Consider the following 17,402-nt stretch of genomic DNA (forward strand, 5'->3'; position numbering starts at 1 on the left):
TCTTCTTTTAGTAGCAGAACTTTCCTTCCACTCTCTTCTGTTCTGAGCCTTCTCTTTCAAGGTTGTGTACCTGTCTCCATTCAGCATGTCATCTAGCATTGTTTTCCTTACTCTGCCTCTGGGTCTGTTTTCCATCTATCTTTCCATTGATGGCATCTGATGATTCCATTCCCTCTCAGAATATGTCTGATCCAGTTTCCCTTGCTTCTTTTTATCCTCCTTAACAGACTTCTTTCTTCTTCTACTCTTTTAATTTATTTTTTAAATTCTCCAGTGCTTCTTTAAACATTGCTTCAGAATACATGTTAAACAAAATTGATGACAGAGAACTTGTCTTACTCCTCGTCCAATGATACCTCATTCTGCTGTACCATATATGTCTCTCACCATGGAAGTTTGTCTCATATATAGCGAAATAATTAGCCTTCTGTCTTTCCCTTTATCCTACATTTAGTAAAATATTACTAACAACAACAACAATAATAATAATAATGCTATTGTCCGTGTTCGGTATTCTGAAAGTAGCCATATTTCTTTTTTTTCCTTTCAATTAATATAAAACTTGAAACTTGGTGTCTGTTAGGATGAACGGTGGGAATGCTTCCAAGTGTTACTTTTGCATTTGCAAGTTGTGGGAAACTGAGGATTTCACAGTTCATCCAGGAAACTTTGCTCTGGAAACTTTGTATGTGCTGTCTGATCATATTCCTTATTATTCTGAAAATGCAAATATTTCACAATGAGATTGAATTATTTTTCAGTCATAATATCGAAACATTGGCATGTTCAGCATCCATTCTGTAGACAAATACATTTTGAGAGTTGGCTTTTTTCACAATACCTTGCACATTCAAGAACTCTATAAATGTAATTAGCATGTTGATATCTATTGGATTCCAAAGTGTACTGCAAGAATGCAGACTGTACTCAACTCTGATGTTGTTGGCAAGCATAAAGGTAAGTCTGTTCCACTGTAAAGGAAAGAATATCATCATCTAGAAAATGAAGGAAGAAGCCTATGAATGGAAAATGTGGACAAGCTGGTGTGTGTTTAGTAGTGATTGTCAGTTTTCTGCACGAAGGCATGTCTAAACTACAGGCAAAATGGCCATCTTCAGAGCTAGAAAAATTTCCCTCATCATAATCATTGGAGTAAGAAAGGTGAATCAACCAATTTTTATACATCTCCAATTTTTTTTTTTTTTTTTTTTTTTTTTTACCCTGAATGTTACTATTACTGTTGCTGCTACTTGCCATTCTCAAAAATGAATTGTGTCTTAGATATACTTGCTAATATTCCTTTCTGCTTGAGTAACAGTGTAAGCTAACAATGATTACTGAGAAAGAGGGAAAAGAACACGTCTCAGTAGTCACACTAAATAGTTCCATGCAAATAGCCAAATACATGCAGAAATTTGTTTTGTTTTTCATCTTTCTCATTAGCATATATTCGATACATTTTATTCTCATGTTGCTTCTGTAGATTAAAACTGTTTCTTAAACATTAATTTCCCCTGTTACCAATATCACATAATATCCTGATTTATAATAATGAGAAAATAATATAAGTGAGAAAATATATAAATTTTGCAAATTTATAATAATCACAATTTAATTTTGATATTGGAAATTAAGTCATTTTGTACAATTACTTCGGTTTTGCATGTGTGTGTGAGATAGTTTTTTTTTTTTTGGGGGGGGGGGGAGGATTTAGCCATCAAAAACAAAATACAATTTTAATTCTATTATGAAAAGTTTGGAAATGAAATTTCACTTTTAATGCATGCACCTATACGTGTTTTGAGTGATAAACTATAGAGAAAGTACTACTTTTTCAAAACTGCTGCATAATGTCTAAATTAGCAGAAAATATGTACATAACAGTTTACTTCATAAAAGCTGTTTATTTCAATTTGTAATGAGCAGTTCGTGGAAACTAAGAAAGTTGAAGTATAAAAAATTACAGATTCCGCTATAAAGATTATACATTACATGATATTATCATCATCATCAAATTCCTGACATGTACCCTCAAGGGATGTACAGGATATGATAGTACTACATGAAAAATTTACATCATTGCTAACTTCCTATCTACAATTTTCCTCCAGATCAGTCTGTTACTTGTCAAGACACGAATATTATCAGATCTTATATTTCTGTCGTCTAAGGCACTTTGTACCCTATCAAACCACCTATATCTTGGTCTTCCTCTGGGTTGTTTTCCTGCCAACCTGGCAGAGAACACTTGTTTTGCCAATCTTTCCTTGCCCATTCTGTTTAAGTGACCATACCACCTGAGATTAGCTCTTCTAACGCATTCCTGGATGCAGACAATGTCAAGTTCTTTCCTAATATTCTCGTTTTTAATATGATATTGCCATTGATGCCATCTGTTCATGCCTCTATTCATTCTCAGGACTCTTATATCTGCGTGTCTCTAGTCTTTGGTCAAGGTTTTACTTCTGACCCAGCTCTCAGATCCATAAGTTAAAACTGGTTTGAACACTGTCTTGTATACAGCTAATTTAGTGTTCCCACTAATTTCTCTCTTATTCCATATGAATTTATTCATTTGACTTCCTACCACACCAGCTTTGTTGATTCTGTTGCTATTTCCATATTTAATTTACCATCTTCAGTAAAAATTGTGCCTAAGTAGCTGAAATGTTTTACTTGTTCCACAGGTTCCCCGTTCACAACACAGTTGACATTTTCAACAATTCTACCTGTTTTCATTGTCTTTGTCTTTTTAATGCTGACCTTCATACCATATCTATTACAACAGTTATTCAGTTTAGTCAGGGAATCATGCAAACTTGTAGCGGATTTATTCAGAAGTATAACATCTTCCGCATAAAAGCAAAGAGCTGAGATTAACATCTTCAATTCTGATATCATGTTTAATACCACTTTCCTTCATATTGTGATCCATATAGATAATGAATAACAGAGGGGATAATGTACATCATTGTCTCACACCATATTTAACATTAAACCATCTTCCAGTACTTCTATTCTAACTGCTGACTTATAACTCAAATACAGGCTAATTATTGCTTGATATAATGCCCCATTGACACCATATAACTGTAGCGTATTGAATACCTTCTCTCTTCGCACCTTGTCATATGCCTTTTCCAGATCGACAAAACTTAAATACAGATCTTTGTTATATCCCCATGCTTTCTCGATTATTTGTCGTAAAGTGAAGATGTGATCCTGACAGCTTCTATTTGGCCTGAATCCAGCTTGTTCTTCACAAAGCTTTTCTTCCACAATTCTTCTCAACCGTTTCTCAAGTATACTTGCATTGATCTTGCCAGGAACACTCAGTAGGTAAATACCTCTGTAATTCTCACATTCAATTTTATTTCCCTTTTTTTATATATGGGCGCTATTAGATCTCTACTCCAATCATTGGGAATTCGTCCCTCTGTCCTGGCTTTCTGAACTATGCAGTGCAGCCACTGTAAGACTTTATACCACCTTACTTCACCATTTCTGGTCGAATATCATCTATTCCTGCTGCCTTTCCACATTTCAAGCCTTTGATGGCTTTTTCTACTTCAAGTATGGATATGTATTCCTGACTGCATGCCTGGTCAGTGTTTTTTTATCACTGTGCTGTCACCACTGCTTGTTTCATTTAGCAGTTTTTCAAAGTAATTGCTCCATACTTCAAGGATATCTTTTTCTCCAGTTTTCATTTCACCTTTATCATCTCTAACTCCTTTTACAGCACTCTTTCCTCCATTTCTAATCTTTTTCAACAACTTCCAGAATATCTTACCACCTTCTTGATATTTATTTTCTATGTTCTTGCCAAAGTCCTCGCATAACTTTTGTTTAGCTAGTTTTACAGTGTTTCACTTTCTTACATTTGTCTGTGTATTCTCTAAGAGCAAACGCTGACTTATTTGCCAGGAACTTTTGATATGATTTCTTCTTTTCCTTCACTGCCTCTTTAACTTCCTGTGTCCACCATGGAGTTCTGATTTTTCTATCCCTGCAGACAACCTCACCACATGCCTCTCTGGCTGAATCATTCAGGGTTTTCTTCAAGGCTTGCCACTGAATCTCCAACGTTTGGTTCCTGTTCTCAAACTCTTTCATTTTTTTTTCTTCAATGATGTTTGTGTATTTTAGTCTACAGTTCACATCTGAATGTTGCTCAACTTTTATCTGCTTTAAAACTTTCTTACATGTTATTCTTTTCAATATGAAATTCAGTTTTATCCTGCTCAAGTCTAAATAGTGATCGCTTCCAATTTCAAATCCTCTGTACACTCTGTACTTTTCTTATTCCTTGCCTGTTCTCTCCATGTGAATTTGTGCACATTTTTAAGTTGGAACATGGTGTTAGGAATAACCAGTCCATATCCTGAGCAGAAGTTTGCCATTATTATTAGCTTTGCTCTTTACTCCAAATTTTCCCAAAATATTTTTGTATGTCTGACAATCATTTCCTACTCTGCTATTCAGATCCCCCAACAAGGACCAACTTTTCCTTTTTCATTGTGTCAGTTGCTTTTTCTAAAGCATCAAAAAAATTCCTCCACTTCTACCTTAGTAGAACCATCTGTGGGACCATAGGCACAAATAAGTCTCATTGTCCAGTTCCCCATTCTCATATTTTCCCACATATTATACAGTCTACTTGAGACTGCCTGCCATTCAAGAAGCATAGCCTCATATTTTGTGTTGAATACTATGGCTACTCCTTCTTTTCCTTGATTGTCATTTCCTAAATATAACATTTTGTATTTATTGCTCAGAAAGATCTCACCAGTTTTTGTCTTTTTTTTGTTTCAGTCACTCCTATTATGTCGATCTGGTACTTATCTAATTCCTCAGCTAGCTCCATTTCTTTGCCATTCAGGCTTCTTATGTTGATAGTACCGATCTTTAACTCTGGTGAGGTTGAGTTGGGGTGTGTTTTCAGATTTGTTCCAGTAGCTGACTTTTCGCTGTATGTCCTGGTTCCTTGGTGAAAACAGCGGGGGCCTTGTTTAACCGGGTGACGCCCCAGCTGGCATGAAATATTGTCATGTTATTATACATGATATTATTCAAGATTTATGTATAGTTCTCTATAAAGCAAAATTGTAAAAATGGGAACTTTACACAATCTGCGAACTAATCTTTGAACTAAGATTATGATTAAAGAAATAAAGAACTAATTTGGAACTGAAAGACTGTCTTTTTTTTTTTTTAGATTCGTTTTTCATTAATTTCTTAAATAATTGTTTGATAAAAATAATTATCTTGAATGAAGTTCTGGAAGAATAAAATATATTGATGACTTAAGATAATTAGCAAAAAAATTGATTGCAATATTGGTCTTCCAAGGTGATACAATATTTTAGTATGAAACGATCTCTTATTTTGCACTGGCATTACAAACTCTAATTATACTATAAAAGAAGTAGAAAAGTAGAAGTAGATATAACTGGTATGTATTTAGTCTAATATAACTAAGATTCCAGTTAGCAAACAGCAAGCAACTGCATGTAACGATGTACGTGAGGTAATCTGATTAAGTGTTCTTCTCAGCTTGAACGATTATCACACCTTCTAATGGACATGATGGCCAAATTGTATTCATGTTTTTCTTATCCATATTTTTCCTTAGTAACAGCCTCCGCACTCTGCCTTCTGCAAAGATTACAACCCTCAGCAGTTCAAGCAATTGGCAGATGAATCGTATCCAGGTTTTGCTGGACATGTATATACGTCCGAGCCAGTAGGAAGTTTAAACCATGATGCCCATCTCTGATTAGTTTTTGTACTAATTTTTTTCTATTATTTTTCTCAATGATGTCCATCTCTGATTAGTTTTTGTACTGATTGCTTTTTTTTCTCCTGTTGCTTCTTCTGCTATTTCATGTACATCGTCCTTAAAAGCTGCCCGTCCTTCTTCTTATACTGTTTGCTTGTTTTTTTCTTTTAATGTTTCTATGTAACAATATTTCCTTTATAGATGTCTTATATTTACATCCTACAGTAATTCTATCCTGTATTTTTTTCCTATATGTTGTTTTTATTTTATTCGTTGTTAGTTTTATTTTTCAATAAATTAACTTATGGTCACTTCTTATATCTGCTAATGTTAGAACTCTTAGATCAATAATTTTTTTTCTGTCATGATTTCTCTATTAGCTATAATCGATTACAGATTTTTGCCATCTTGTATTCTATCATGTTACTTTATGTTGTATTTTATGAACAAAGAACGTATTACTTATTCTTAATTCATTATTTGCTTATTAAATATTGTATATAATGTACCCGAGCCAGTACTAGGGACGAGAAATCAGAATGGAATAGTTAGAATAACGCATCAAGATAGGGGTGGGACAAAGGGACCTGTGCATTTCATGTATACTAATGCCAGGAGTATTAGGAACAAGAAGGAAGAATTTTTGGCCTTGGTTGACTCTTCCTGGCCACAGATTATTGGAATTAGTGAAACATGTCTGATGGAAGATATAGTTAGTGGGATAGAATGTGTAGGTTATAGTGTGTTTAGGAGGGACAGAGATAATAAAATGGGGGGAAGGAGTGTTATTGATGATAGCTAATGAACTGCAGCCAAGGAGAATAGAAGTTGTATTGCAGGATAGTGAAAAGAGCTCATTTGAGGCTATTTGGTGTGAGATTGAGACTAGCAGAACAAAATATACAGTTGGGTGCTGCTATAGACCAGGTGATGGAATAGATAGTGGAGATAGTATGCATAAACAAATTGATGAAATGAGTGGAAGGAGGGTAATTATTATGGGGGATTTCAACTATGGTAACATTGACCTGAAGGAGGAGAGGACACATGTGAGGAAGGAACTGGATTTTATTCAGTTACTAAGGGATGACTATCTGAGACAGCATGTAATAGAAAATACTAGGGGTTTGAGAGTGCTTGACCTGGTAATAGCATCTGAGAATTTGACTGTAATGAATATGACCATGTTGCCACCTATTGGTGAGAGTGATCATAAGGTGATGGGAGATGGCTTGACCTGGGAGATGGCTAAAGTTGTAGAATTTTCGATTAAGACAGGATATATGTGGAATTACCATGCTGGCGAGTATGACAAGCTTAGGAGATTGCTTGGTTACTTGCCATGGCAAGTAAAACTGCACGGGCTGGATGTCGATAGATCATGGGAAGTGGTCAAGGAGCATTTGCTGATTGTATACCTAAGGTCCGAATAGTAAAACAAGTAAGGGTTAAATGAATGAATAACACCATTAAGCTTGAGCTGCAAAAAAAGAAACAACTGTGGAGGGAATTTAAAGAGAAAGGTGACCTGCAGGCATACAAACAGTATAAAGCGCAGGCCAGTAGGGTAACGAGTATGGTAAGAAAAGCAAAAGCAGAAACTAGCTATGCAAGCTAAAGAGAATCCCAAACAGTTCTTTCAATATGCTTCAAGTAAAAGAAAAACTGTACATGGCAGAATGATTTTAAGGAATGCCGATGGCAAGGAGGTCACGGAATCGGTCGATATAGTGGAATTACTGAGTGAGCACATTGCAAGAGTATATCATCCAGGTGATGACATTGAAAGAATGAAGGAACCATTAGTTTATGTGAGAATTGTGGTAAATGAAGTGGAGGTGCAACATAATGTCATGGTTATAAAATAGTTTCTAAAATTCTTCATTAACGTTGTTAAATGATTTTTAGTAGTTGCAAATAAAAACTTTGATATGTTGCTCTTCTGGCTTGTAGGTTTTGATAAATTCATCCACATTTGCAAATGTTTCTAATTTTTGTTGCTTTACCTTTTTGCTCAATAACTCTAGTTTTTTACAAAAAGCATTAACTTTGTCACTCATCTCTAAGATATGTGTATTTTTTCCTTGGAGTTGCAGGTTGAATATATTTAGTTTCATGGATATGTCCACCAACTTGCTCATTTCATCACAAATAAGTGGTCTCTAGTGGTCTCTTCATGATTTTCCTCTTCCAAGAAGATTGCTATTTCATCTCTTAATTCATAAACACATTGTAAACATTTTCCCCATGATAACCATCTTGTCTTGCAGTAAAATAGTGATGCTGAAAGTTCCTCTCCAGCCATGTCTTTGCAAAGTTCAGAAAAAGTCTTGATTTTAAGAGTCTTATTTTTATAATTCACCTTGTTTATAATGGTTGTTAACTCAATGTTTAGACCAGGACTCATTTCCTTTGCACCAAGAGCTTCTCTATGAATCATGCAATGTGTCCAAATGCATTGTGTGGAATTTTCCCTCACAAGCACTTGTAAACTTTTAAACCTTCCAGACATAATTCGAGCAACATCAGTACAATTCCAACACAAATTTTCCACTGTATGTTTGCCCTGCATATAAAATTGTACAATATTTTGAACAATTCAAGTGTTGTGACTCTTCTTTTTATTGGTTAACAAAACAATAACTGTTTACCAAACAATAATACATAAGCAATTAAATGATAATCCTTGTTGCTATCTGTTGATTCATCAAGCTGAATTGAGAATAATTGGTCACAAAGCTTCGACGAAAGTTGTTGCTGCGTATCTTTACACATATCACAAGGGCTTGTGATATGTGTAAAGATCATCAATTTAATTCAATGACAGTGCATTGTAGTTGTTTAGTAAAACTTTCTCCAAGCTTAGTTTCAACAACATCAATCGCAGCTGGCAGAATTAGGTCTTCTCCGATAGTGTGGGGCTTTTTGCACCTAGCTATTATTTATGCAACTTTGTAAGAAGTTTGCAAAGGTTGGTCGATTGGTAGAGCCTCTGCTACTCATGGCTCACACAAAAAGTTAGCCAAGTTTGAGCACAGTTAGTAGTTGGAAGGGGTCAATCGTTCGATGCTGTTGGCACACTCTCCCTCGATGAATCTTTGGACTCCCTGGAGTGTCACATTATAAAAATAATAATAATAATAAAACTTTTTCATTTACAGGCAAAACATTTCTTAATGCTAGATTTTTACTTTTCAAAACATTTCAGTTTGGCAGCAAAGACCTCTCGATGTTTCTTAACATACTCTTTATTAAGTGCTTCCAAATATCTTTTAAGTTTATTCTATTTCATGTTATCAGCTGCCAGACTTTTCGAACAAATAACACACAGTGGTCATTCTTCATCATTTACTTCAGTCTTTGTAAAACCGAAATCTAAATATTCTGCTGCATACTTTCTTGATTTTACTCTTGGAGTGATATTCTGTGAACCTGAATTTGTTGACTTCGATGCTCCACAGTCATCAGATGTCCACTTACACCCAATTAAAAATTTATCCATTTTTCTACACTAGAAAAGTTTGTTTTTATATCATATATCACAGTCATTGCGAATAGGAGTAAAATAATGCCGACCATTGACTTCTCGCTCTTGGTCACTGTTGCAGTGTTACTGCCATCTTGCCATTTCAAACCTTATTTATACTTGCAGAAACATTTTCAGAACATTCGAGACTTCCTGTGATGAAATCGCAAATGTTTCTGAAAGACCGATACAATTCAGCAGTCTGTGCAGTGATGCCAGATCTATACACTTTTTAAAGATTTGGTGACGTATTTAAATTTGTATGAATATTTAAAAATGTTAATTAATTCTTAGTTATTTTTGTTTTGTTAACTTTTATGGGTTTTGTCAGTGTCTGAACAGAAGAATTGCAAGGGGGAGAGGTGTGTGTGTGTGTGGGGGGGTGCACCACAAAAACTAACATTAAAAAATGGGGCATACATGAAAGAAGGTTGGGAAACTGATGTAAACATCAAAAATAATTTTAATATTATTTATTAGTATTAATATCAGTATCATATTTGTATTTTTAGCTTGTGGCAGCCATTTTTAATTGGAAAACCAATTGTTGCAATGTAACCTATTGTATTCCTGTTCTTTGATTTGCTTGTTGTTTCTACACACTGATGATGTACTGTTATTTTCAGTACAAAATATCTGTACTTTCATTAAAATTTATTACTGTGGTTGTGTAATAGTGTAATAATGTGGTTGCTGTTTAATTATTTTTGATTTAAAAAAATTCAAAAATACTAAGTTGTTCATACTAGTATTTTCAAATATTAATGTCCATTTAAAGAAAGCATCAAAGTCCTGTTAAGTAAATCAGAGCTTAGTTAGCCGCAGCAATAATTTATCCATTCCCAAAATTTTGGGAATTGTCATTTTCATTTGTATCAAATATTTCTATTTAATTTTTTTTCCAGAATCCTGATAATACTAAAGTTTTTTTAAAAAAAAAATAAAAAAATACGAGCCCTATAAACTCAAGGAGCTATACAATCTATCCAGAACAGAATTTTACAAGCAACCATGCCAGCAGTGGGACCTGAACCCATGCCCTGTTGGTTTGAGAGCAGGTATGCTATCCACTCGGCCAACCGGTACTGCATTTAAAAGAGTTAACATCTATAGCATATATTTGTAATCCAATAGATTCAAACCTTCCAGTGCTCGTTTATACCCACTGATGATGATTTATAAGACAGTAAGTGAAATATGTTATTATCAAAGAGCCACGTGACTTCATTTCAGCCACATAAATTATATAGCAATAGTGGATATTAAAGACTCAACATTATTTCAAAACCCAGTATATAGAGATAGTTTGGAAGTTTCGAACTTTTGACCTGATAGCTGAGAATACAATCTTCAACATCAGAATTGCCTTAGCATGCACTACTTAAAAGACACATGCACTGCCCAAGCATTCGATGTATTCACCTTTTATTAGAGCATTTTAATTCATTTTAATAATGGCTTCACTGGCCTGACAGCTGTTTTGACCTGGTTGGTTCTCTTCAGAGACCAGGCAATTCAGTTTATTCAAAAATACATCATAAGTCTAAACTGAGACCTCAGTTACATACTATCAGTTGTGGGTTCATTCCAATCTCTTGATATCTTAATTGCCATGGGTTTCACTGCTTCTGAAGACCTGAAAGAAAGAGGTGGATGAAGTCCATACTTGGATGGAAGCCCTCGAGGCCAGCCTGCTTTGTGTTAACCTTCTCTGTCCAGGGCTTCATAGGACTTTCTCCTTCTAGGGACATTACATATTCATTGGATTACTTTCTGGTTCTGAAGTGATTAAAGGTAAACAAATGGAAGTGTCAGACAAATTTCAATTCTGTCATTTCTTAGCCTGCATAGTATTGGTGGTGTGCACGAATACTTTATGAAGCTAGAGTTCTCCAAAATGAACTTCTCTAAAGGCATAAATTTCAAAATAGAGCTGTAGAAAACTCCGATTATCATTGAGTATAATTTTCTTGCTAGGTTTTGTGCATCCTTTTTCCAGATTTTCCATAAATGGTACTTGAATTCTAAAATTAGAAAGATGATGATTTTGATTTTTTTGGTGATTGGTGGAGGAAACTGCAGAAATATGAGCACACAGGGCCATACTAAATATGAAGCCAGATACATCTCATTAGGGGCAGTAATAAAAGATATGATTAATTATTTCAAGCTCTCGACATATGAAACAAATCGGGCTGCCTGTCTGAAATTTGCTGTATTTTATTCACTTCATTGGAAATTACCCTGCAGAACAAGTCTTGACTGGGAGGGTAGCAGCAAAGTTTGTAGAGGCTACTTGAAAAAATTCCTTTATCCTTATTCCAGTTTGGTGCTAGGCATTGCTATTCTCTGGAACTTACTTCTCCAAGAGCTGTTCTCTATCTGAATACAACCTTCAGCTGTTGAAAAAGACCATCAGTAGATGCTTTCTCTCTTAACACCAATAGCATCAATTTGCTATGAAATCTGCAATCTCTCATGTGTCAGAGTGATTTAAAAAAAAAAAAAAGCCTTAAAGTTAGGCTGCAGACACTAGCAAACAGGAGAAAGAGGGATGATAAGATTGAGAGTTACAAACTTCTGAAAGGGTTATGCAGAATTTCAGTAAATGGAATTTTTCATTTATGGATTGTGGGGAAAGAACACATGAGAATCCCTGGAAGTTGAGAATGAATGCTGTCAAGAAGGGGGTGAGTGCTAGATTTTTCTCTCATATAGTGGTGCATGATTGGAATGGGTTGCTGTTGGATGTTGTGTGTGCAAGTAGTATGAATGAATTCAAGAAAAGGTATGGCAGCTGGTGTGAATAGTATGGACTGAAAGGAACAATTAGACACACAGAGACCCACATTAAAAACTCTCAACAATTTGTAGAAAAAATCAAGAGTATTAAAATATCAGAAATGGACATTATGGCTAGTCTTGATGTAGTGTCCTTATTCACTAATGTACCGATCGTAGAGGTACATTAGTGAATAAGGGCACTGGTCTTTTAACAATAAAAGTTCTTTAAATTAATGATGATGAAAGAAATTGAGAGACCCAATTGAGCATTGTTAATAGTTCATCATATTCATCATTTCTTGATATTTCCTGTCTTCAATCAAGATTCTTATACTGGTACTTAGATAATTAAGTTAACATTATTACTAGCTTCCTGGCTTCCAAACCTTGTCTGAGTCATTTTTATTGCAATAATATTTATGTATTTGAGTGTACAATTGACCTCAGAAAGTTGCTGAATTGCTCTGAGTAGTTGTATTAAATGATGACTGCAAGGTATTAGCAACCTTGCAATGTATTGGCAGAAATTTGCTCCAGGAGGAAGACAAGATACAGGATGTGTTTGTATGATGGAGACCTACAGTTCAAAGGACCATGCATTTATTGCAAGTTAATAGTTATTATTTATATTAGTAGTTATTAATAGTTAATATCACTAAATTTTTTTATGTATATATATTCAAGATTTTTTTCTAGTCACTAATGTGCATTACTGGTCATCGTAAGAAAACTTGTCTGTATTTATCTCAGATTGAAAATATTCCCATAAAGTAGTTTGATAAAAAAAAAAAAAAAAAAAAAAAAAATCTCAAGTTTTCATATGAAATTGAGATGTGCTGATGACTGTAAATGTTGCTCTTTGAGTATTTAAATAGCTAAGCATTTTCAATTTAATTATAAATTTGTGATGTTCTTATTATAGGATCATGAAGGAGTGCCTCTTAATTTAGCAGTTGCTCATATGGGTGTATTGGTATTTCAGAACTTTACCAAAATTAACACATTTTCTTGGGCAAAAATCCGTAAGCTTAGTTTTAAGAGAAAACGTTTCCTGATCAAACTCCATCCAGAAGGTTATGTAAGTACTTCAGCTCTAAACTTAGATATTATTAGAAGTAATGTATATGTAATGAAGACAATTGTTTTTATTTAAAACTAACCTTTTTCATCAATGTTGGCATAATATTTTGAATAACTTCAGATGCTTTCTTTCAAACAAAAAGAGCATACTGTTTTTTTTTTTTTTTTTTCTAAGCAGAAAATAAATTTGTTCTCTTATGCCATTTTTAGTAGTTGTCATAAAGATTGTTTATCTTCTTGCTGTCTCACAGAATGAAACAGACAATCCCATTTGAAAACAAGTTGAAGAAATTGCCACTGCACATAAATAAAGGTCTAGATATCTAATAACCTGATATTTATATTCAAACCAGCAGACAAGTTAACACATTATGAAACAGATAGTTCCATCTGAAAACAAATTAAAAAATTGTTGCTGCACACCTGACTTTTTAAACAGTGTGTGCATGTGTGTGAGTTCTCTTTCACACACACACACACACAGTTTTTTTAAAAAATTGGATTGTTTGATATCTGGCATCTCATTCACATGCAGCAACAGTTATTTTAACTTGCTTATAGATGGAACTGTCTGCTTGATTCTGTGTTAACGTCTCTAGCTAGCTGGTATACTTTAAAATAAATCGCATTTTGATGAATCTCCTCTGTGATTTGGAAACAATGTCCCCCTTTCCAAGTGGTTTTGAGTTTGGGAAACAGGTAAAAGTCTGCTCAGGCTAAGTCCAGATAATAGGGTGGATGGGGGCACAATGGATGTCTGATGTTTTGCCATATAACTTCAGATGAGGAGCAATGCATGAGCTGACACATTGTTGTGGTGCAACATCCAATCTGTTTTTTTCTGCAATTCAGGCCTCTTCTTGCACGCAGCATCTCTCAAATGTGTTAAAATTTCCTGGTACAACTCTTTGTTTACCATCTGACCATGTGGTACAAATTCATAATGGATAATGCCTTTCCAATCAAAAAACACAACCAACATCCCTTTGATCTTTGACTGACTCATCCATGCTTTTTTTGGTTGAGGAGATCCTTTCCCACCCCCTGCAATGATTGGTTTCAACATCATAGCCATGCAAGTAAACCCACATCTCATCTTCTGTTATGATGTTTTTTGTCACTTTGTCACTAATCCGACAAACAGCTTGTGCACATGCTCACTTCAGCGGATGTAACTTGATGACTAATGCTCATCGCAGAATGGAGCAAATGGTAGTTTCTTGTCAAAACCTGCCACTAGGTACACTCAGTAGCCACAGCATGTTTTCTTGGCACGCTATTTAAAAAGTTCGGCCTTTTTTTGAACACGCTTCATATATACAGTAAAACCCCTTTTTTTTTACACTTTTCTGGGAACCGATGGGAAAAAAGTGTAAATAGCAGGAAATGTAAAAAAAGATTAAAAAAGGCTAAAAGACAACTTACTGCTAGTATATGGGTCTACATACTAGATTACAAAATTTAATAACTGAAAATAAATGAATTTACAATTACTTACATTTATCTAGTTAAAAAAATCTTTAATTGTTGATTGTTTTTGCTTTTTGTTTTTTTGACATAGTGCCAGATTGCTTTGCATTGAGTTCAATGCTTGACCTGTTTTTTACTATCGTGTTCAAAGTGGAATGGAGAGTCCAAGATCTTTTGCTAAATGCACATGTGTTCCTGCATGCCAATCTACAAGTCGCAGAATTGCCATCTTTTCTTCTACTGAAATATATTTTCTGTCTTTTTTTCTCCATGTTACTAACATGGATAATCGACCACCGCAACTTTCACACGCTAAATTACGTAGTAGAAATTCTGCAATATCAATTCGTACTGTGATAGAAAAATCACGGTATCACATCACTACATTACTGCTGCAAGCATGCAAGTCACCGTGATAGCGGAAATGAAACTACAGCCGAAATCAGTGCCATCTGTAAACAGAAATGTGCAGATTTCCACAGAAATCGATTCAAAAATCAGTATTGCCACCTGAGAAAAAATGCAAATCACAGGAAATAACATACACATCAAGTTGTTAATGGGAGGAAAAGAATATATCGTAAGAATAGGCCTTAAGACTGGACCAACAGAAAATGACGTAAATGACAGGAAAATGTAAATTGCGGGAACATAAAAACGGGGTTTTACTGTATATATGTATATATATGTGTGTGTTTCTAACATTAACCTCAAATCTCTCGCCACCCAATTCTCATTACATCTCAGATTATTTCAACCACATTCTCAATTCACTTTATTTCCGTTCACACATTCTCTGTTGTTCCTCCTGGAAAGCATTCTTCATTATGACATTATTCTGCACTCTTCATTATAACCTTATTCTACACACCTTGAATCATTGAATCTCCATACATTACTTCTGTCATTAATTCCTTGCTCACCCGCATCTCTCTCTCCTCCACATTTCTACCTTGTTCTCTCACTTATTTTTCTCTCATCTCCATTCCTCATGCTTCTGTACTCTCTCCACTTTCTCTCATTCCCTCTCTCCTTCTTGTTCCTGTAACCTTCTGTTGCACTTCTTGTTTGTCACACATCAGTTAGCCTTTCAAGTCTTCTAATTTCTCCTTTCACATAAATCAGTTCAATTTTTATACCTTCCACTTTCTCTCTCAGCACCTCTGTCTCCCTCTCCAAGCATCCTGTCCTCGCTTTAGATTCACTGACACAGTCTACACTATCTTTCAGATCTTTCACATCTCCAGTCACACTACCTAATGGTAAGTCTTTCACCATCTAATGCTCGCCTTCCTGTCAGTCATGCTACTCGTAACTTTTTCCCTGCAAAAGTTCATTTCCAAAGCACTACTGTTGCCACCACTACACATCTACATTACATACACTCCTCTGTATGTTGCTTACTACTTTTTAAAACGATGAGAAGTATGTGTTCCACAGCATAGCATGTTACCAGATCTTGTATTATACTTCACACAATATAATCTTTAAATGATGCTGGTCTGGACCATAATAAATCAGAGCACAACAAAATGGAGGTACATAAAGAAAACAGTATAAACAGCAGATTAGAAAATGAAAATAAAACATATAGAAATGTTTTGGGAAAATGTGGAGGAAAGAACCATACTCATAACTGGGGGAAAGCACCTATTGGACTAATTATTACTAATACCATATTTCAACATAAAGATATATACAAATGGTAACGATGGTGAAGGAGGTAACATAAGCAAACCAAATAGTTAATTGCTGAGTGAGCATTTTGCAGGGATATACCATCCATTTGATGATGTTGTACTGACAGATTGGACATTGACTAATGGGAGAATAGAGGTGCTTGAAATATTGCAGAACCTCAGTGTGAACATGGCATGGGATTATATGGCATATCAGCCCATGTAGTGTATTAAAATTATCAGTTCCTCTGATCCACTGCTTAATTAACGCTTCAGTATTGTATAGGTGCTAATATAGGGAAAAGAGGACAAATAGTTTAATTGCATAAAGGAGGCTTTAAGAGAGAGAAGTAGCAATCCTGAATTCTGTCCTGAAGACAGAATTCAGGTTGGAGGAATATGATACTCTATAAGGAACATCATGAAGGGTAGTTATTGCCTTCGTAATTCGTTTAGATTTTATAATAAAGCAACAGTGGAGTTGGATGAGAGAAATGACTACTCAGTGATATTGCTAGACTTTGCAAAGGAATTACACAGGATTCCACATAGAACTATGTTGCATAAATTAGAGCAAATGCAGGATAAATATGAATCTGATGATTTGGATTAGAGGGAGGCTGATGGATAGATATCAAAGAGTGGTTTATGGAGGAGTTGAGTTCAGAAAATGACAGGTGACCAGTGTTGTACCACAGAGCTGAGGACTTGGTTCTCTGTTGTTTAATTTTTATATCAGTGATATAGGAAATAATTTGACACAAAATATTCAGTTTTGTTGATAAACTAGGAAAAGCAATGGTAAAAGAAGGTGATGCAAAGATCCTGTAGGAAGACATCAATAGACTAATAATATGGACATAAGTAAATAGCTACTAGTTTAATGTGGCCAAGTGTAAGGTAATGAATGCACTTTGGAAAGAGATCACAAGTTGTGTACCATACCGATGGACTTGAACTGCAGGTAACTGATGATGCCAGGGATTTGGGGTGGGGCGGGGGGAGAATTGTGGACAGGGAGTTGAAGTCTAGACAGCATATTGCAAAGGTAGTCAAAACAGTACATCAGATTATGTAGTTG

General features: G+C 35.0%; 1 protein-coding gene across 3 annotated transcripts in view; it reads left to right on the top strand.

Moving 5' to 3' along the window:
- Positions 1 to 17,402, top strand: part of LOC150100495 (FERM, ARHGEF and pleckstrin domain-containing protein 2-like) — a 726,486-nt gene that overhangs the window by 165,119 nt on the left and 543,965 nt on the right. For all 3 annotated transcript variants that reach the window (XM_090403005.1, XM_090403006.1, XM_090403007.1), the window contains exon 8: positions 13,015 to 13,170. In XM_090403005.1, the coding sequence (XP_090259131.1) occupies positions 13,015 to 13,170 (156 nt within the window). The remainder of the gene's footprint in view (positions 1 to 13,014; positions 13,171 to 17,402) is intronic.

This window comes from Typopeltis vanoorti, chromosome 13, assembly GCF_054136105.1.
Source record: "Typopeltis vanoorti isolate ZY-2024b chromosome 13, IOZ_Tvanoo_1.0, whole genome shotgun sequence".
In the NCBI taxonomy this organism is placed as follows: Eukaryota; Metazoa; Arthropoda; class Arachnida; order Uropygi; family Thelyphonidae; genus Typopeltis; species Typopeltis vanoorti.